The 21,760-nt window shown below is 36.6% G+C and overlaps 1 protein-coding gene across 1 annotated transcript in view; it reads right to left on the bottom strand.

Moving 5' to 3' along the window:
* Positions 1–671: 671 nt before the first annotated feature.
* The window catches only part of LOC119543745 (cytochrome b reductase 1), a 29,132-nt gene continuing 8,043 nt past the window's right edge, over positions 672–21,760 (bottom strand). Inside the window, exons 3-5 of the mRNA XM_037848644.1 lie at positions 13,874–14,082; positions 2,975–3,129; positions 672–2,462 (exon numbers count right to left, since the gene is read on the bottom strand). Of these exons, the coding sequence (XP_037704572.1) occupies positions 2,159–2,462; positions 2,975–3,129; positions 13,874–14,082 (668 nt within the window). The 3' untranslated portion in view covers positions 672–2,158. The remainder of the gene's footprint in view (positions 2,463–2,974; positions 3,130–13,873; positions 14,083–21,760) is intronic.

The raw sequence follows: 21,760 nt of genomic DNA, 5'->3' as shown, positions 1-21,760 counted from the left end.
TATAATGATACTATGAATAACTGTATACTTTGGATGATTGTGTGGCATGTGAATATATCTTAATAAAACTGCATTTTTAAAAAAAAGACACCACAAGAAAAAAATTTTGTTATATTGCAAAACACTTCTTCCTCTGTGCTTTTAGATTGTGTCATTGTGGTCAACCAGTGCTGCATTGGAATTTCCAACTCCAGCAAGGAAAAAAGTCTAATTAAAAATGAGACCTACTCTTTATTTTTGTCCTTTAGAAAACAGAAACCAATTGTCACTATTTCTAAAAAAAGTGCAATTGCTGTCCTTGTCATTTGATTATAAGGACAGAAATTCTGTTTCTAAACAGTACAGCTTAAATAAAACCATACAAGTAAAGGAAAGAAAGTGCTTTGGAGGGAGAGTTCAGTTTGATATAAGGAACACAGGATACTGTACACTTCTGACAACATTAATTCAAAAAGTACATTCACTCTAGTTTCTCAATAAACCCTCCAAGAGAAAAGGCTTTAGTGTTGATTTAGATGAGTGTTAAAATAGAGCTTTCTTTTCTGAAATTAGATTATGGGGTAAGCCAAGCCAGACCATCTCTGCAGATGATATAAGCTATAATTATCTTGGGAGGTTTCAATCACTGTTTTGTAATTGATACCCAAGGCTTTTTTCTCCTCTATTCTTTCTGAGGGTTTTTAATGAGGTATTAGGGGTGGGGGTGGGGGAGGTGATTTAGATAGGAAATATCATCTTTTCAAAGATAAAGGTGCAATTATCATTAGAATAAAAAGCCTGTTAAAAGAAGAGTTTCAAATATAAAAGTTTTCTAGATATATTTTACTATGCATTGTTTTCACAGGGGCTGAGAAGAAAGAAAAGGAGGTCCTATAATACCTGTAAGATTACCCTCATATTAGCCCACATGAGAGATAAAATAAAGGGCTGACGTGAGGGGTGCTAATACTTTGCAATGGAGCTATTCTAGTGCCAAATCCATAATTAACTTTTCACTAATAACCTCTTTCTTGGCCTGTGTAAAATGGAATGGGAGCCTGGATTCTTGTAGCTCAATCACTGTTCCTCCCTGTAAAATACTCGGTAATTTTATGCACATTCATGTAATAAAACATCGACACATCAAAATATACTTGTCCTTCTACTTAATACCAAGATGTAATTTGTAGCATGTTCTACCCATATTGAATTTACTATGTTCCAGGCATTGGGCTGGACACTGGGGATTTTTCCAACACTATTATCAATTTTGGGAATAGAATTAATTAAATAAAAAGAAAACAGTGTTGCAGTGAGGGGATCTTGAATGGTTATTGGTGAAGCTGATGGGAGGTGAAAGAGTGTAGCTCGTACTCAGTCTATGGAAGTAATTACCAGCTGCCTAAAAGGATAGCCACTAATCACCAAAAATGTTCAGTATATTTGGTGCGAACCATAGGTTTTCATCCATGTTAAAATGCTCCCAGACTAGAATTGCAGGGAAGCCAAAAATCAACCAAAAACTGAAAAGCACCATTTCAGCATCGGCACAACTCTAGGCCCTCATTTAAGTCAGCTCAGAGCCTAGACAGAGAACTTGAAGCTCTGAGAACTTGAAGCTCAAAATATCCCCTCAAAGTCCACCCAAATCAGGAAGGATCTTAGTCATTGCTTAGAGTGGGGTAGGTCTGTCCTGTCCCCACACTGAAAGATATTTAACAGCTAAGGTCCTGAAGAACAAAAACTGCATCTGGTGCAGCCGGAAAGCTATAGATGTTCTTGCCCGAACCTTTCTCTGTAACCAAGACCCAGTTTTAAGACCAAAGAGCATCAAGTTAAGCCACGGCTTGCTGGCAGTGGCTGGGTGCTCAAGACCTATTTCCAGGTGCCCCCCCTCCTCTGTTATTTGGGGAGTCTGCCTCGGTAAAGAAAGCCAGAAGGTAAAGAAGTACCTCCTTAGCTGCAATTTGTAACTGCTTTTATTTATATCCATCACGTCCTTTACAATTCAGGTATGTTAATAGGCCTCAATCAACACAGACTCTTTCAAGAAATATTACTTTATGATTAAAATGAATACTGACACCATGTAGCTCAATCATCTTATCGCTGAATAGGAGGCACTAAACTGAAGAGCTAATTTTTACAAGTGAAGTTACACAGCCAAGTCACTAGCATTTTACAGGGTAGATCTCTGCCCAGCCTCATCAAGGGAGAAGTTTCTTTTCCTTGCTGCTACTTCACTGTTTAACTCTGAATCAGATTTGTCCATGTAGTTGCCAAAATTTATTGCCATGGAGCCTTCTCCTCCCCCTGGAGTGCCTCCATCCGGCTGATAAAGGGTAGAGTTTGGTTCTTTAGGACGTTTCCATTGTGGTCTGGTGACTATCCAAAAAATGAGGGCTCCGAACACCAGAATCAGAAGTCCAAGGGTATTTACGAAAATACCTTCTGGTGGGGATGTGCTATATGCGGGAGTTTTCCTATGAAAAAAGAGAGATTGTGTCCATGTAGCAACATGCAAAACAGTTTCTGGCAGAGCTGCAATGTAAATTCCCTTCAATATTGATATTAAGAAGAAATTTAAGTTGTGCTGTAATTCACACAGTGGAATATTATGAAATTGTTAAAAATTGTAAGTAAAATAATATACCACCTGGAATAGTGGTTGAAAAAAGGAACAATAATGTATGCATACTACATTACAATTAATATAAAAACATGCACATTGAAAAAACTGATAGAGATTGCATAACTTCAAAACATATTCTGTAAGGGTAGTAGAATTTGCTGTACTTTTTGGCCCTTCTTCCAAGCTTTTAATAATATTACATTATATCTTAATATAACAAAAAAGTTTTAAACCAATATTTTTTTAACTTTTAATTTTTGATATTGTAAAAGTTTTTATTACATTTAGATCATGTTTTCCAAAGAATAAAGATTTAACATATTATAGCTCAAGTATTACAACCAGAAAAACTATGTAACTTACAGGGCAAAAATCAATTTCTCAGTCACTCCCATAAGTGCTGTTGCAATCACTGTTCCAAAGATGAGAAGACCAGAATACACATGTATAGGCATGACAATCGCTCGGAGAGAAAGTGGAGCCAAAGGAAGCAGAAAAATGAAAAAACCTAGGACAAGCTAAACACAAAAAAAGTGTAAAAGGTAATCATTTACTTTCACATTTTAACTAACCTTAAAATTATTATTATGAAAATATGTGCAAAATGAGAAAATCTTTCATAACGTTTCATACAGAACCCAAGGCAAAAAATGAAAAGTAAGTTTCCCTACTTCAGTTCCGCTACCCAAAGAGAACCCTTATCATTTTTCATGTATTTTTTGAGAAAATATCTATGCCTACACAAGTGTGTATATATGTATATATATATGTGTGTGTTTATATGTTTTACAGATTATTATATGATGACTCCTTCCAGCTCTCCTTCATCTGCTTGCTATTTTATATATACACTCATTCCTTCATTCAACACACATTTATTAAACCCCTCTAATGAGCCAGGTGTTGTTCTGGGTACTAGGGATGATATACAAGATAGTCAAGCTCCCATGCTCAAGGAAGTCACATTTATTTTCAGTAATATTGCTGTTATGTCCAATTTAGGTCAATTGTTCTCAAACTTTAGGGTGCATCTGCATCACCTGGAGGGCTTCTTGGGGCCCATCCTTAGAATGATTCAGTAGGTCTGGGGTGGAGCCTGAGAACTGCATTTCTAATTTCCCTGATGTTGCTAACACCGCTGGTCTAGGGAACACCTTTCGAGAAGCACTGTCTTAGATCATTTCCAAGTTGTGTTCTTCAAATGTAACAGCATTATTCTTATGGGGTTAAATAATCTAACCAGCACCGATCAGAATATATCCATAGCTTTTTATAAAGGGGGATAACAGACACTCAAATCGGACATTGAGTTTCCTGCCAACCTCCTACACCCCCTTACTGCAGTGTCTTTTCATAACACCCACCTGGCTCAGCCATCTTCATGACTATCCCCAGCCCACTAGACACTGTTGGAGTAAGTCACACAGTCAAGGAGACTGTGTCACTATATCTCTCATCTACCGGCTTGCTCAAACTTGCAAGTCATTCCCTCTCATCCCAGATATCATTTACTTTTCAAATCTCATTAATCCTACCTCCTAAATATCTTTAAAATCTGCCACTTTGCTGAATTGCTACTGCTACTCCTCCAGGCACCATCATTTCCCACTTGAATTTCAATAAACACCCTCAAGTTAGTCTTTATATATATATTAAGTCTACATACATATACTCCTGTCCAGCCTCCAAGCCATCTTCCACACAGGAGCCAGAATAATATTTTTTAAATGTAAATCATCTCATAGCATTCATCTACTTAAAATCTTCTAGTGGCTTCCCACCGCTCTAGACTACTAAAGCCTAGATTCCTAAACATGCCTCACCAGCCCACTGTTATCTGGCCCCCTCCCCATCTCTCTAAACTCATCTCATGCTACTCCCCTTTCCCACCCCACTCCAGACAGCCTGGCCTCCTCCCTGTTCCTCAGATGAAGCAAACTCTCAACTCTCGGCCACCTCACATGCTGTTTCCACCACTAAAACACTCTCTTCCCTTTGACCACCAGGCTCATTACTTTGGTCTTGGACTGATTTCCTTTCTCCCCTAAATGAGATTTCTCTTAGATCACGTTACACCCACCCTATCCACAAATACTCAGTTAACTGTCATCCCCTACAAGCTTCATGGGAGCAGAAACCATGTCTCTTTGGGCTCAAGTTAGTCTTCTGGAACAATGTGTCCCCTACAGGTGTCCAGCACATAATAGGCATTTAACTTCCTGTTGAATAAATGGGTGGATCCGTGAATAAAATTTCATTGACTTAAAATACATGCTCTCAAACTTGAAAGTACCTAGGAACTATCATAGAAATGAAAAACGTCATCTTTAGATGATAAAGGAGATTTACACTTCTAATATTACCAACTAACTGGTGTCATTCCAACATGCTAAGCACTAAATGGAGCCTTTACATTCACTATTTGGCTTTAATTCTCATGACTTTGTGAAAGATGTATCAAAAACCTTAATTTACAGGTGAACAAACTATGGCCAGAAGTTAACTAACTTGTCCAAGGTCACAAGTCATTAGCTACCAAAAGGGTGGGCCTGATTCAAACGAAGCTCCCTGACTGCAAGTCCTAAGATTTATTTTAAATATTTCCTGACCTCTGGATCTGAGCAAGGAAGAAGCTAAACAAAAGCTGTGAATTGTGAAATGAAATTTCTGAAAAACTCAGCACAAATAAAACAACAGGAAACAAGAATCTGGATATTTCAGAGAGCAAAAGAGAATCTTGAGACAATAATGTTTTTAATGCATCCAAGTTTAATGTTAGAAAATCTAATGAAGCAATTGTCCATATTAACAGACTAAAGGAGAAAAACCATATTCATCTCAATGGACAAAGAAAAAGCAATAAAAATTTCATATCCATGCATGACTTTAAAAAGAAAAACAAAATCTTTTCACAATCTGGAATAAGAGGAAACTTGAAACATCTGTACTGAATAGCAAAATATTAAAGGCATTCTCTTTAAAATAAGAGCAAGTCAAGAATTCTTATCTCCACTTCTATACTTCTATTCATTTCTATACTGCCCAGGCTAAGATACAGAGGAAAAAATATATGACAAAACTGGTACTGCAGAAAGTGGCAAGAGCCAGGACTATTAAAGAGTATTAAATGGTATGGGGACAATGGTTTATCCACATGGAAAAAAATGCAGTTGGATCACATCACATCACACCCTAAAGTTAATTCCAGGTAAACTAGGTACTCAAATTCCCAAGTCAGAATTTTAATACTCTTAATAGAAAACATAAGACAATGTTTTGCCCAGAGGCAATAGCCTCTCTAAGGACAACAGTCAGATGCAGCCCCCTTCCCTATACTGTCAACACCCCCTTTTCAATATGAACAAGTTAGGTGGTCACTGCCTAGATACTCCTGAAGATGGAGAAAGAGATTAAACAAGAGAAAGAGGTAGCAACAAACAAGATAGGAATTAACAAAGGATTAGGAATACTTTTTATAAATATATATATATATTTTTAGATGCTAGGGTATTAGAACAGCTGGAAGGAAATAGCTGAAATGGTGGAACTGTTACCTATAACATTCTTTGAAACTTGCTCTATAGCTATTCGTTGAATTGTGCTTTGAAAGTTTTCACCTTTCTGTATATACCCTATATTTCACAATAAGGAAAGAACTGAAATTGTAGAAGTGTAACCCATAACAACTTTTGAAATTACCTATATAACTGCCTGTTGAGCTGTACATCAAAAGTTAACACCTTTCTGTATATATGTTATATTTTACAATAATGGAAATAACTGAAATTGTGGAACTGTAACCCATAACATTCTTTGAAATTTGCTAACTACTTGTTAAATCGTATTTTGAGAGTTATCACTGTTATATATATATGTTAAAGTTCACAATTAAAAAATGCATTTAAAAAAAACAAAAAAAAGAGAATGTTTTGACTTCAGGGTAGGAAAGGATTTCATAAACAAGCCACCAAAACAAAATGAAACAAGACAAAACAAAACAAAAAAAACAGGAACAAAATATGATAACCTTAAAGGAAAAGAAAATTAAGTTGACTATATTAAATAGAGTATTCCTATTTATCAGAAACTAAGGAGAAAAAATGCAGCTTCAAACTGGAAGATTTTCACAATACATAAAAATGAAAAGGAAGCTGAAGTAGAGTTCAAACAAATCTTTAAGAAAAAGAAAAAATAAACTCATTTTATAAATGGATAAAAGACATGAATAAGTATTTCTTAGAAGAGAAAACACAAGAAACCAGTGAAATGAACATTAAAACCACTAGAAGACATCATTTTATATCCACTAGCTTGGCAATAATTTAAAAATTTGGAGAGGATGTGTGTTGGCAAGCATGTGGCATATGGGAACTCTTATACACTGCTGGCAGGAATATAACTGGGGCCAAGAATTTTGGAAAACAATTTGGCATAATCTTGCTGGACTGAACATACAATTCCACTCCTAAATATATGCCCAGAGAAATTCCTGCATATGAGTACTAGGAGAAATGTATATGGATGCTCAATGCAGCATTGTTTGTATCAGAAAACAATTGAATGTAGCCCAAATGTCTGGTAGCGGAAGAATGGATAAGTAAAATTGTAAAATCTTCATAAATGGAATAAAAAGTAAAAATGAATGAAGTAGAGGAATCAATATAGTTGAAACAGTAGAGTAAAAAGTCACAATGGAATCAATATAGCGTGAGACCGTATTTTTAAAAAGTTCCATTAAAAAAGCCAAACTAAACAATATATTGTTCAGGTAGTCATAATATGTGATTAAATTATAACGAAACAGGAAATAAGGAAAAACTCAAGGACAATGTTTGCCTCTAGGGGTTGTGGTAGGTAGAGAGATGTGGGATCAAGGAGAGAAAAGAAAGGTGAGGCTTCTGTTTTCTAAACTCGGTTGGATGGTGGAATATGGGAGTTCATTATATTATTATAATACATAACTTCTAGATACATTCAATGGTTTGTTTTTTTTTTAAAAAAATGCCCCACAGAGTAAGTCTCACAAATAGAAAAGAACTCTAAGCTAGAAGTGCTTTATTATCTTCATAACACTAGCAAAGGAGAACTTTCAGTTCTTTACGGTTGTATTGTTTTGTGGTTTACTTCCTTCCTTTCTTCCTTCTTTTATTTATTGAATCAATCCAGACAATAGCTTCATTTGGCAGGTAAATCCTGATTTTGCACACATTTTATGCTCAACCAAACTGCTAGGGTGCTAATGTGAGAGGATCTAATCTGAAAATATCCTCTGCAATAGGTCTATTTCTTGAGATGGACTGAGAGGGGAGTGCAAACTGACCTAAAAAATCAGATAAATCTGCCTGCAATTGTACTTTGTGACTGAAATGCAAGGCCATTTGGCCGAGAAATCCCCTGTGGCTGGTGTTTGAAAAGCCAACAGCAAGTCAGGGTGCAGCCGCTGTGCCAAGAGTGGGTACTTCCTGTTCTCCACCCACAAGCAGCACCCCCAAGAACTGCCACTCAGAATGCTTCTTGACTCAAAACATGAAACAGCTTCCCCCTTTTTACTTTTAACCTAAGAAATCTGACAGGAAAACATCTCAATCAAGGCATATTTCTGTGGCTTATGTTTTTTGCAACTAATAATACGGACGCAGGACTCATAAATTCTAACGAAGGCGTTTAGCTCCTATCAAAAGTGAAGAAAACAAGCTTAGCAATGGTTTCTTTCCATTGGGAAAGGAATTGTTCTTTCATTTCATTTCTCCTTAGTGTGCCTGGGAGATCTGTTTTGTCACTTCTATAGAGAAGCGACATAAATCACTTAAAAACAGCTTCAAATAACAAAGCAATAGAGCTGGAACATAGTCAACTTTTCTAGAAAAGGAATAGGAAACTATGTTCACCTGGTTTCTGACTGAACAACCAAGAGGCATCAAGCATGAGCATTCACACCTGTTTTAAATGTTTTGCATACATATTTGCATACATACATATATGTATATATAATTTTTATATAACACAAGGTTTTCATATGTGATTTATTTATATTTAAAACAAAAGAGCCACACACATGTCAAGCAAGTCAAACTAGACGAATGATAAAAATTAATAGTTCCCCCAACAGTCCCACCCCAAAATGGTAGCAGTTTGGTATATTCTCCCATGCCTTTCTTTACACATCTACACATACATGGTGTTTTTTACTTTATTTCCTTGTTTCTTTCCTTTTTCTTCTCCCAAAATGACATTTTACTATACACGTTACTCCCTACTATTAAACTGAGGAATGTAGTATCATGGATTTCACTCTCAGTTAGTAGGTACAGCTACATTCCTTTTAATAGCTGTACAATCTGCAACAACATGGATTTACCACAAATTATTTAACCATTCCCCTATTGTTACAATGCTCAAAAACCCCTTGTCAGAGTTCCTTACGTGATAGTACTTATATCCACTCTCCCCAGTTGCGGGATTGCTAGCTCAAAGGGTAAACATATTTTTTTAAATCAATAGATATCAACAAATTGCTCCCTAAAAATGTGGTGGAAATTCATTCTCCAGCAATGTAAGAGAGTATCCTTTACCACACAGCCATGTCAACCACGAATATCATTGTTTGTTGTTGCTGTTGTTTTGTCAATTTCATGGGAGAAAATAGTACCTTATTACTGTTGTAACTTATATTTCCTGACTTCTTAGTGAGGTTGGATATCTTGTCATATGCATAGTAGCGATTTAATTTTTTTCTTCTTTGAACTGCCTGTTCAAATCTTTTGTTCATTTTCCTATTAGGCTGTCTTTTTATTATCACTTTTTAGAAGTTTGTATATTGTAACACATTAACCCTTAACATATATCATATCTGTTGCAAATATTATTCCCTATATCTCTTTGTGCAGTTTCTTTTAACTTTGGTATTTTTGTCACTTAAAATTTTTAAAAAAAATTTATGTATTCAAATATGTCATTCATTCCTTCTATGGCTTCTGGATTTCTTGTCATGCTTATGCTCTCCCCTAAATGAAATTATATAGATTATATGTTTCTTAATTTCTTTATTTCATTGACAATTTTTTTTTTTTTACATTTAGACCTTTAATCTATCTGGAATTTTTTCCTTATTGTGTGAGGTGCAGAGTTTGTTTTCTCCCAAATGGATAGCCAATTATGATGGTGCCATTTATTAAATAGGCATTCTTACCCCAACAAACTGAAAAGTGATGGGTCATAGAAAAAGTTCTCATACACACTGGGATCTATCTCTGTACTTTCTATTCTTTCCATGAATGCATTTGTTTATTCCTGTTTTAATAACTTCATGTGATTAAAGTAGCTTCATATTAAGTTTTACTATCACGTAAGGCAAATCTCCTGTCACTTATTTTTCAAAATTTCCTGGTTATTCTTAAATATTTGTTCTTCTGCATAAAGTTTAAGAGTCCCGCTGGGATTAAGATTAGAATTGTATTAAACGTAACTATTAGTTGAAGAGAAAAAGATATTTCTATGACATTAGTTTTTCTTTCAGTATAGATTTTATAACATTTTACCTATTTTGCATACAGATCTTACATGTTCATTTTTTATTTGTTTTTATCCATTTTATAAATGGATTATATTTCTTTTTCTAAGTGGTTGTTTCTAGTGTAGGCAAACGTTACTGAATTATGCATGCCTATCTTATATCCAGCCACCTTTCCAAATTCTCTTATTACTTGTAGTAGCTCTTGAGTTTCCAAACATACATTACATAAACTGCAAACAGAAAAAAAAAAAACAACACGTCAAGTTTTCTCTATTATTTAGATAATTTTTTTTTTATCATCTTGTCTTAATACATTAGCTAAAATCCCTAAAACAAAGTTGATGATAATGGTAGCAAGCATCCATGGCTTATGTCTGATTTTAGTGGAAATGTCTTCAAGGTTTCACAGTTAAACCTGATGTTTGCTCTTGGGTGTTGGTAAAGACCTTTATCATCAGAGCCTGTGGGTGTGCAGGTGTGTAGGGCAGGATGGGGGCACCTCTAAGAAGGGCCAACCATTGCATACTCAGCACAGATTTAATATGGCAATTTTCCCACGCAGAGTAATAAACTATCTTGAGGAAAGGTTGCTGTTTTTTTGTCATATAGGTATGTGAGCCATAGACTTTTTAAAGAAAGGGTCCCAGAATGATACAAAATGCTTTTTAGGGGGACACTTATTTATACAATGATCAGTGTTTCTCCTTTAATTTGATTCATCCTCACATTCTTAGAATAAATCTGTCTTGGCCATGGTGTATTATTCCTGAAATACAATGCTGGATTTGATTTAAAAAAACATATTAGTAATTTTTATATTACATTCATACCCGAACATGGTCTCTAGTTTCCTTTGTGGTATTATCTTTATCAAATTTTGGTATTGAGGTTACAGTAGATTCTTAAAAAAACTTGAGGCCTTTCATTTTTTACATTGTTCTAGAATAGTTTGTGTAACATATGAATGATCTATTTTAGGATTGAATACAAAGGTTATCAGATACTGGCATTAAGGTTTTTGTTGGCTTTTAAAAATAAACCAAGAAGTCTATTTTCCCCAGGAGAAAGGAGTAGTTTAAATTACCTGTTCCACAAAAGTAAAAGGTATAAAACAATCTGGACCTGACGCCTTTTTTAGTGATAGATTCTAAATGACCATTCTAATTTCTTCTATTGTTATTGGTCTGTTTAGGTTTTCTAATTCCTCCTGGATCAAATTTGGTGGCTTATATTTGGCATGAAAATAATCCATTTTTTTCCTGGATTTTAAATTATATTACAATATATTAAAATTTAATAATCTTTCTTAATTTAAAATATAATAAAATCTATGATTATATTTCTTTCTCATTCTGAATGCAATATATTTTTAGTTCTCTCCATCAGGCTTGCTATGGGTTTATCAATTTTATTTACTTTTTTTTGCCTAGTTAAGGTGTGATCCAACTGAATGAGGGTGGGCCTTAATCCAGATTACAGGAGGATTTATAAAGAGAAAGCCACAGAGAGGAGCCAGAAGCAGGAAGTCAGCGGGAACCCAGAGGAGAGAGGAGAGGACATGGCCAAGGAACCCAAGGATCACCAGCAGCCGGAACCAGAACACTGCAGTCTTCAGAGAAAGCAAGCTTTGCCAATATCTTGATTGGACTTCTGGCCTCTGAATCTATGCACCAATAAACTCCGTTTGCTTAAGCCAACCCATTGTGTGTTGTTTGTGATAGCAACTTTAGCAAACTAACACAGTCTATATTCCTTGAGAAGCATTTTAGTTAAGACTTATAGATTTTAGAATAAGTATTTTCTTTTTTCTTAAATCTTAGCTATTTCTTAAACGTACATATTAAGATATATAGCACAATGTAAATTGGTTATTAGAGAATCCAGATTAAAAGGTATATCTAGAATAGAAAGTCTTCTTTTAAACTTTAAAAGGCTTTTAAAATTATTATTTTATAAGAAATACATGTGTTTGTAGAATTATTAGAAGATACAGAAAGTAAAAAGAAAAACGATCAACTGGAATCCAACCATCTAGAGACAATCGCTGTTAACATTCTGGTGCATATCCTTCTAGGAGTTCAGAGAATGCCTTGGCAAATACTTAACTTCCTAAACACATTTCAGTCCATTTTAACAACTGCATCCAGAATCACAGAAACACTCTCACAGGGAAGCTGCATGTGTGTTTGGGAGGTTTCCATTCTGTTTCTCAGATACATGGCTCTCCATTAAGGATACTCAAACACCTGAGTGGTTGTGAGGAAATCATGGAATTAGCAGAGCTGCATGCTTAAGGAGAGAGCTCAGGCCATGGACACACCCCAGCGTGGGTATCAGCTCTCCTAGCTGTATGATTTTAGAAAAGTTATTTACCTCTCTGTGCATCTTCAGCACCTGTAAACCACCTCATGAAGTGACTGTAAAGGATTAAGCGAGATATGCAGAGTCATGCTGTGCACGTGCTACAGTAATCTGCATTAGGCTGTAGTAGAAAGGAACTGAAAGCAGAATGAAGAACTGAGGAAAATCCTAAGGCAATGCCAGGAAGCCAAGCAGGTCCCCAAAGCAGCTGGCAGCATCTCAATGACCCCTGCCCCTGACCATTCTGTTCTCTCAGGGCAGACGTCCACCAGCTGGCAGTGGTGAAGGAAGCTGCTCCCAGATGTGCGGCAATGACTAAGCACACAGAGAGAAAAATAACTTTGAGGAGAGGAGGGTGCCCTGCATGCCTGAGGTCTGAGCTAGACTCAGCCATCCACTCGGAAATAATTTCCTTTTTTCCTCTTGATCCAGAAGATCATGTCTGATGCAGGGTTTTCCTCTGGTACCTTTCCATTCCCATGCCCCCAGCCCCAGGCCTGGTAATGCAAACTTAAATAATTAGGAATCAGAAATAATGAATAACAATATTTCTCTCCACAACTTAACTCTTTAAGGAAAACAAGACATAAATTTCTGGCAAGAGGACCTTTTTTAAAGAGGTCATACATTTTAAGATATTCCTTGAGGTTTTGTGGATTCACTGCAGTTTCTTATTCCTCCTACAGTCACAGAAAAGTCAAGTTCATAATGATATCCCAAACAAGTAGTTGGATATATACTGTGGTAACTAAAGAAGGAAATGGAATCAATGTATTTTACAAAAATTTTTCCAGAAAAATGGTTAACACCAAAAATAATTTTTAAATTAACCTTTATTTGAGTGATACAGAACAGTCAAATGGTATGGTATGGTACTCCACTAATTTAGGTTTAAATATAGTGCTCTCAAGAGTATGTGTTTTTAAAAAGGGAAGGGAAGACAGAGGGAAAATAAAATAGAAAGCTGAATTCTGTCACTGGTTCTTCCAAATCTAACCAAGAGATATAAATTCTTCTCTTGATTCATAAAATTAAACCTAGACAACAGGAATGATAGAGAATGTGGGAAAGAACTCTATATATCTTGCCTATGTTAGTTTATGTGGAGCATGGAACTTAAAGTCTGAGCAATGTCAGTCTAGATGTTCTGAGATGGCAATTTCCATGTGTGTGTGTGTGTGTGTGTGTGTCAAAATTTAAATCTCGCATTCCACCTCACAGTGTGGTGGCCCCTCAGGTGAAAATACTTATAATGGAAACAAATGTACCAAGGACTAGTGGGAAGGGGAAGATGATTTCCAAGAAACTGTGAATGTCTATAAAACATCTACAGTATCTGAATTGCTTTAGTATTTATCCCTTATTTATAAACACACTGAGAAACTGACCTGTAAGATGTAGAGTATGACAGCTGTCAGTCCAATCCAGCTGTGAAGACTGTACATATTGGGGATAGTCTTGGCATTGTGGAAATCAAAAACGGCCACCAGAGAAATAACTGCAAGAATAGCGGCAACAGTGTTTAACCCTGCATGGATGGATTTCATCAGGAGCTTGCTGCATTTCCAGGTCCATGGCAGTCTGTACACGATGATGGCTAGGGAATATCAGAAGGGGGCAGACAGAATGTGTTCGTTCGTTTGTTTTTTTAATCAACACAAAATAAAGTCTCTCTCTCTCTCTCTCTCTCTCTCTCTCTCTCTCTCTCTCTGCCCCCTCTCCCTCTCTCCCTCTCTCTCTGTTACTTCCTTATTGTGAAACACAACATACATGCAAAAAGATAACAACTCTCAAAGCACGATCCAACAGCAGCCACACAGGAAACCTCTAAGACAGCCATGAGCGACAGCACTAAAAACCCAGACATCTCCCCACTGTGAAATATAACATATACACTAAAAGGTGACAACCCTCAAACCACAATTCAACAAGTAACCACACGGCAAATTCCAAAGAATGCCATGGCCACAGTTCCACAATTTCAGTTCCCTCCCCCTAGCCACTCCAATACCCTAGCAACCAAGAAAAAGAAAACTATATAGAGATTCAGTATTCACAATCCCCTGCCAAACTCTATCCTGTCTGTTGCTACCCCTCCCTCCAGTTCAATCAATTTTATGATCCTCAGGGATGTCCAGGTAGCCACCACCCCAACCTGTTCATGCTGAAAAGTGGTGTTGACACCATGGGAAAAGGGGACGCAACTGGCTGTTGCCTCCAGGCCCTGGGACCCAGCCGGCACAGGAGCTCTCCGGAAGACCCAAGTTGCCGAAGAACAAACCAAATGAGTGAAACTTCTGGAGTCTCAGATAGGGACCCAGGCACTCTCTAGGGTTTCCAGGACCACTGCTGACCTGGGCCCATCACACTGTGGCCACCTGGGACATCCAGCTGAAGCTCACACAGGAGCAACCTGTTTCTCTTGGCTTCTGCTTCTCCCCCATGTCCCTCTGTTACTCCTATCTCAGGAGTGGCTCCTTCAAGAGCTCTCTGACTGGCATTTTCTTTACTCACAACTTGTAAGAACTTTGGCCCCCTCAAGCTTGGTCCTAAGGCTTTTTCTCCTTCTGCACTCTGTCTGTGGGTGACCTCATTCACTCTCTTGCTGAAATGCCACCTACATGGCAGGGATTCCAAAATCTGTATCTCCAGCCCAGAACTTTCTTCTAAACACCGGACCCACATATCCAACTGCCTTCTTAATCATATAGATCTCCTTAATCATCATATAGATCTCCTCCAAATATCTCAACCTTAACATGTTCAAAACTAAATTCCTTCAGTTTGTTCAAACACCACAATTCCATGGAATTTTGAATAGGAAGTGAGATATGGTAGATTTGTATAGGTTAGAGTGAAATAGTGACACATCCCAAAGTAATTTGGGCAGAGAATAAAAATATATATGCAGGGGCCCCCCTAAGGAGCTGGTGGAAAATGCAGAAGTGTTGGACTTCCTCACCTGCACTGATGCTGATGTCTTCACAAATACTGAGGACTGGTGGTTTGATGTGCTGAGCCCTCTATCATGGAACTTGCCCTGATGAAGCTCATCACTGCAAAGGAGAGGCTAAACCTGCATATAATTGTGCCTAAGAGTCTCCCCCTGAGTACCTCTTTGTTGCTCAGATGTGACCATCTCTCTCTAGCTAAGCCACCTCGGCAGGTGAACTCACTGCCTTCCCCGCTACGTGGGACCTGACTCCCAGGGATGTGTATCTCCTGGTAATGCAGGATATGACTCCTGGGGATGAATCTGGACCCGGCATTGTGGGATTGAGAACATCTTCTTGACCAAAAGGGGGATGTGAAATGAAATGAAATAAAGTCGCAGTGGCTGAGAGATTCCAAATGGAGTCGAGAGGTCACTCTGGTGGACATTCTTACGCACTATATAGATAACACTTTTTAGGTTTTAATGTATTGGAATAGCTAAAAGTAAATACCTGACACTATCAAGCTGCAACCCAGTAGTCTTGACCCTTGAAGACGACTGTATAACAATGTAGCTTACAAGGGGTGACAGTGTGATTATGAAAACCTTGTGGCTTGCACCCCCTTTATCTAGTGTATGGATGGATGAGCAGAAAAATGGGGACAAAACCTAAAAGAAAAATAGGGTGGGATGGGGGGGATGATTTGGGTGTTCTTTTTTGCTTTTATTTTTTATTCTTGTTCTGATTCTTTCTGATGTAAGGAAGATGTTCAAGAATGGATGGGGTGATGAATGCATAGCCATGTGATGGTATTGTAAGCAATTGTATACCATGGATGATTGCATGGTATGTGAATATATTTTAGTAAAACTGAATTTAATTTAAAAAAAACTAAATTCTTGATCTTATGATCTAATTTATGCTTGTTGTCTCCTTTCTTCTTAAGTGGCTTAGTTTGAAAAGAAAAAGACAAACTAATGGAAAGAAAAATTTTGCAAAATATTAAAATAGACATTTCACAAAGGAGTATATCCAAGTGCGTAATAAATATAAGAAAGGTATACAACTTCATATGTAATTACAAAATGCAATTTAAAACCTCTTGGATGGCTAAAAAGGTAAAATACCTAGTATAGGTGAAGATGTAAAGCAATCAGAACTCTCAGGTTCTGCTGATGATAGTGTAAAGGAGAACAACTGCTTTGGAAAACTGGCAGAATCCACTTAAGCAAAACTTATGCATACCTTATGATCCAGCAATTCCTCTCCTGGGTATATGCCCCAAAGAAGTATGTATCAAAAGACCTCTATCAGAACATTTTTAGTAGCACTGTTTGTAGTATCCTCAAACTGGAAACTCCCCAAATACCCACCATCTATGGAATGAATCAATAAATTGTGATATATTTACAACATGGAATAATAAACAGCAATGAGAATGAATGATATATAATTACATGTGATGATATGGATCCACTAATAATGTCAATCCCAAGTAACCAGACATAAGCAAGTATATACTGTATGATTCAATTTATATAAGGAACAAAAACAGGCAACTTGTGCTCAAGTTGATGAAGGAAAGTAAAGAGAAAGAACTAAAGGATATCAGGAAAACAATGAACAAGCAATATAATAATCTTAATAAAGAGGTGGAGATTTTTAAAAGGAAGTAAACAAAACTACTGGAATTGAAGGCCACAATTACCAAAATGAAAAATGCCCAGGGAAGTTTCAAGAGTGGATTGGAGCTAGCAGAAGAAAGAATCAGTGAATTTGAAGACAAGACACTTGAAATGAGTCAGGCTGAGGAGCAGAAAGAAAAAAGAAATATTAAAAGCAAAAATAGACTAAGACAGCTATGGGACACCATCAAGTGGACTAATACACACAGCATGGTAGTTCCAGAAAGAAAAGAAAGAGAGAAATGTGTGGAAGGAATATTCAAAGAAATAATGACAGAGCACTTCTCAACTTAGCAAAAGATGTGAATATGCACATCTAAGAAGCTCAGAGAACACCAAACAGAATAAACATGAAGAAAAACATACCCTGTCATATATTGATTATACTATCAAATGCAAAGGACAAGGAGAGAGTTCTAAAAGCTGCAAGAGAAAAGCAGTGTGCTATGTACAAGAGTATTCCAATTAGATTGTGTTCTGATTTCTCATCAGAAACCATGGAGGCAAGAAGGCAGTGGGTTGAAAAACTTAAAGTGCTTAAGGAAAACACTTCCAGCAAAGAATTTTATAGCTGGTGAGATTCTCTTTCAAAAATAAGGGAGAGATTAAAACAATCTCAGATAAACAAAAGCTGAGGGAGTTCATCACAACTCAACCTGCCCTACAAGCAATGCTGAAAGGGAATCTTCAGACTGAAAGGAAAAGTCACTAGACAATGGTTCAAAGCGCATAAAGAAATAAAGACCTGTGGTAAAGATAACCATTTGGGTAATTACGAGTGCCAGTATTATGTATCGTATTGCTTGGTATATAAGTCTACTTCTTACTTCCTACAGGTGCTACAAGCAAATGCATAAAAAGTAACAATAAATCTATGTGTTCAGACATACAATGTACAAAGATATAAGTGGTAACAAGTACAAAAAAAAGGTGGGAGGACAGAGGGTAGAGGAAAAGTATATGTGGATGCTATTGAAGTTAAGTTGGTATTAAACCAAATATGATTTTTGTATATTTAGTATGTTAAATATTAACTCCATGGTAACCAAAAGGAAGGTGTATGAAAAATATATCCAGACAGAAATAAGAAGATACTCAATAAGGTACAACACAAAAAAGCAAATAAATATAAAAATAGCTTTCAAGGAAGTAAGAGTACTACTGTTTCCCCTCTTGCTTTTTCTTCTCTGATGATTCAGTGGCACATGCTTATGACTCCATAGGAGTTTTCATGGATAGCAAATGCTCTTTTACCCAATGACTTGGTGATTTTTCAGCCATGAAGTGGAGCCATTTGCAGTCTGTGCAATCTGGCAGTGGTCAAGAAAAATGTGTAATATTTGAAGACCCAATAATAACACATCTCTCCTTGTTTAGCCTAATTATATATATAAATATAAATATATATAAATATATGGGTAAATAAATACAGACACAATTAAGGACTTGCTAAGTAGCAGACATCATGCTAAGTGCTTTACATGTTTACTTAATTCTCATCTCAACTCTGTGAAGAAGGTGCCATTGTTCAGAATGGGAGGCTGAGGCACAGAGAGGTTAAGTAACTTGTTCAACCTCAGTGAGTGTTTTAAAATTAACACTATTGTGTTATTGGTATCCTCCTCCTTTTCCTCCCTCTCCTCCTCCAAGCACTGCCTGGGGTGGGGGGTGGGATTACCAGGAAGAAGGAATCTTAGATAAGTGAACTTGAACATCCACATACGAAAAGGAGATACTCAGGATGTGTTTGCTTGGAAAGCAAATTATGAATGATAAACATAACAGTTTTTTTCTCTCCAATCTGGATCATATTATATCAAAAATTTCCAAAAATCAAAACTAACCTCTGATGTTAGAAGTAAGGAGTAGTTATCAGACTCAAAGGGGTTACAGGAGGTTATGGGATTCTGGGACTCCAGGAGTGTTGTTTCTTGAGTGGGTGCTGGTTACACAGGTGTGTTCACTTTACGAAAACGCTGGTCATGTCTAGATTCAGGAATTTCTGCATGCATGTGCTTCCTCAGTAAAAAGTTTACTTAGAAAAATGTTGCCAAAATTTCAAAGGCAACTCTGTCCCCAATGGAGAATTTTTACTCTTCCAAAACTACAGGTATCACAGAAGACTCCACTGAATTTCCCACAAAACTGAAATCTAGCCCCTTTGAGTATCAAAACTTGACTTGTAAAACTTTTATGTTTATTAAATGTTTTTTTTTTAAGTTCATTGCACACTAGCTTTCCTTCTCCAGCAGTAGCATGAATGGAATACAACCTAATCTTTTACTGATGATTTGGGGTGATCAATAAGACAGCAATTTTTGTCCTATTACAATAAGAGGGAAGTGCTCAGGGGTTTCTGAGGCATGAGAAGTGCTTGCCTCCTATCCAAATGGAATCAGACAATTCTAGTTTTGAGTCCCTGGGTCTAATTTAGAATTGTACTTTCTCTTCTTTCAGTTCCTTGCTCATTTTAGGGTGCCTACCTTCAACTTCTCCACTCAATCCTTCTCTCCTATGCTTTATTCCCACCAGCCTCTAGTTTCTAGCTTACAACTTTTTATGTTGGCAAAAATCTTAACATCTGTTAAATGTGAGTGGTGAGTATGTGGTGATCTATTATATTATTTTCTGTATGGTTGAAAGAGTTCCTAACAGTTTTAAAGTTAAAACAACTTTGTTGTAAGCTTGCAATCATGATAGCCAATTAGTCTCAACTATAAAACAGACACTTGTAAAGATCCAAAGGTTCTCCCATGAGTGTGGGAGGTGATCTTTACTGCATGGTGTTTCCAACATCTTCTCTGACTATACAGAAGCTCTGCTGATGAGTGGAATATGCATCAAAATGCTCTCTGGAAAAATGAAGGATGACTGCAGAATGACAGCATTTGCATAAACTGTTTACATGCTTTAAAAAATGGATAAAGAACCCAATAATGGTGGACTTCAGGAGAGATGGGCAACTTTAACAAGTCAAACCACATTTCTTAAACAAGAAGCTACTCTCAACAGTTACGAAAACTGCCTGGAGAGCAGAATTTAAATATTTCTCGCTTCTTTGGTTTGGCACGTACCTAGACACCATTCCTGAGGTTCAGTGAGAAGGAAGAAAGAGGTATCATAAGCCAAGCCTACGAGGAGGGGAAATGATATAAAACAGAAACTTGGTACTGAAACAAGGGTTTTCTGTTAGAACCTCTAGTGGGAAAAACCCATTTTTCCCCAGAAAATATGGACGCATATATGTGAGAAATATACTTAGAATCTTTTTAAAGGAAAAGTCATTGGTAATAGAGTATACAAGTGTGATAAACTAAAAATAAAAAAAGAAAGAAAAATAAATGAATACCTGTGTATAATTATTCTTTGAACAATGAACAGGAAAATATAATAACTTGAAGCTGAATTTAGCTATTAGGAAATTCTCAACTCCCAGGGGCATGGTCAAAACTCAGGAATATGTAAAAATATTTATTCTCTAAATGTAATCTCAGGTTTGGCGCCAGCTTTCCATCCATTACAAAAATATCTATATACACAAATTTGTCGCATAGCAAGCAATGCAACTTTAGAGTTTGTCAAAGTGGAAGGGAGTGGGGTGGAACCAGGGGTAGGAGAGAAATTTCCCCAAACATAGAAAACATTTTGACTTTGGTTCTTATATAGTAAATCTTGTGATTCATGAGGGAAGAAGCATGTCTATCTTGTTCACCATCACTTTCCAAGCATTTAGCACAAAACCTGGCACAAAGTAGGAATTCTGTAAGTATGTGTTGAATAAATAAATCTTAATAGAGCACAGTTAATTCAGTATTCCCCAAGAAATTAGCAGATCCTCTTTTAAAATGCACAGAAACTCAAGACAACTTGTACCACTGATCCAAATGTTAGCATTAAATATAAGATTAAATGGTCTTTTCAAATAAGTGAAAGTATTCTACATTTGGATCTACTTAACAGCTTTAGGTAATCTTTAAGTGAATCCAAAAATAAAATAAGAGTAAGTTATTGAGTTTGAAGCACACTGGAATTTTGAAACACTTGTAAATTCTACTTAGAGATGGGTACCCAATACACTTTCCTTTACCCTCTGAGTAAAATATTATTTTGCCCTCCTTAGTAGAATGTTCAGAACAGGATTATCAATCTTTAAAACTCATTTCCTGGTGCACTCAAGAGTTTACCAGACTCTATCCAAAAGAACTCAACTTGAAATGAAATATGAGAGAGCCATCTTTAAATAAACTCCTTGAAAAGATTCCTGCAGTGGCTATCAAAGAGACTCTGAGCTTTGAAACATGCCTGTGCATTCAAACTGTCTCACAACATGAATATCATGAAACTGAAAACCTTTGGAGAATTGTAACGGAGGAAGTGATTTTTGGTAAGATTTGTTTCAGCTTTGAAGTGACAAATCCTCACATACAAAAAAGTACCAAATATGTGTATGAAAATGAAAAACTCAACTGTCTAGACATTTACAAATGTCCTGAAATTTGTGTTATCAGAAAAATCAACTATATTTTCTTGTGCCTCACATAGATATGACAGATTAGAAACAGTATTGGCTCTGTTACCACCTGATTATCTAGCCCTTGCCAGGCATTTGGTCTCTAAAATGAGGAGCTGAACTTAAGGTTCCAACCAGTTCCAA

This window comes from Choloepus didactylus, chromosome 9 (genome assembly GCF_015220235.1).
Source record: "Choloepus didactylus isolate mChoDid1 chromosome 9, mChoDid1.pri, whole genome shotgun sequence".
Classification (NCBI taxonomy): domain Eukaryota; kingdom Metazoa; phylum Chordata; class Mammalia; order Pilosa; family Megalonychidae; genus Choloepus; species Choloepus didactylus.
The sequence above is the reverse complement of the archived record's forward strand: the minus strand, read 5'-3'. Positions and strand labels throughout refer to the sequence as shown.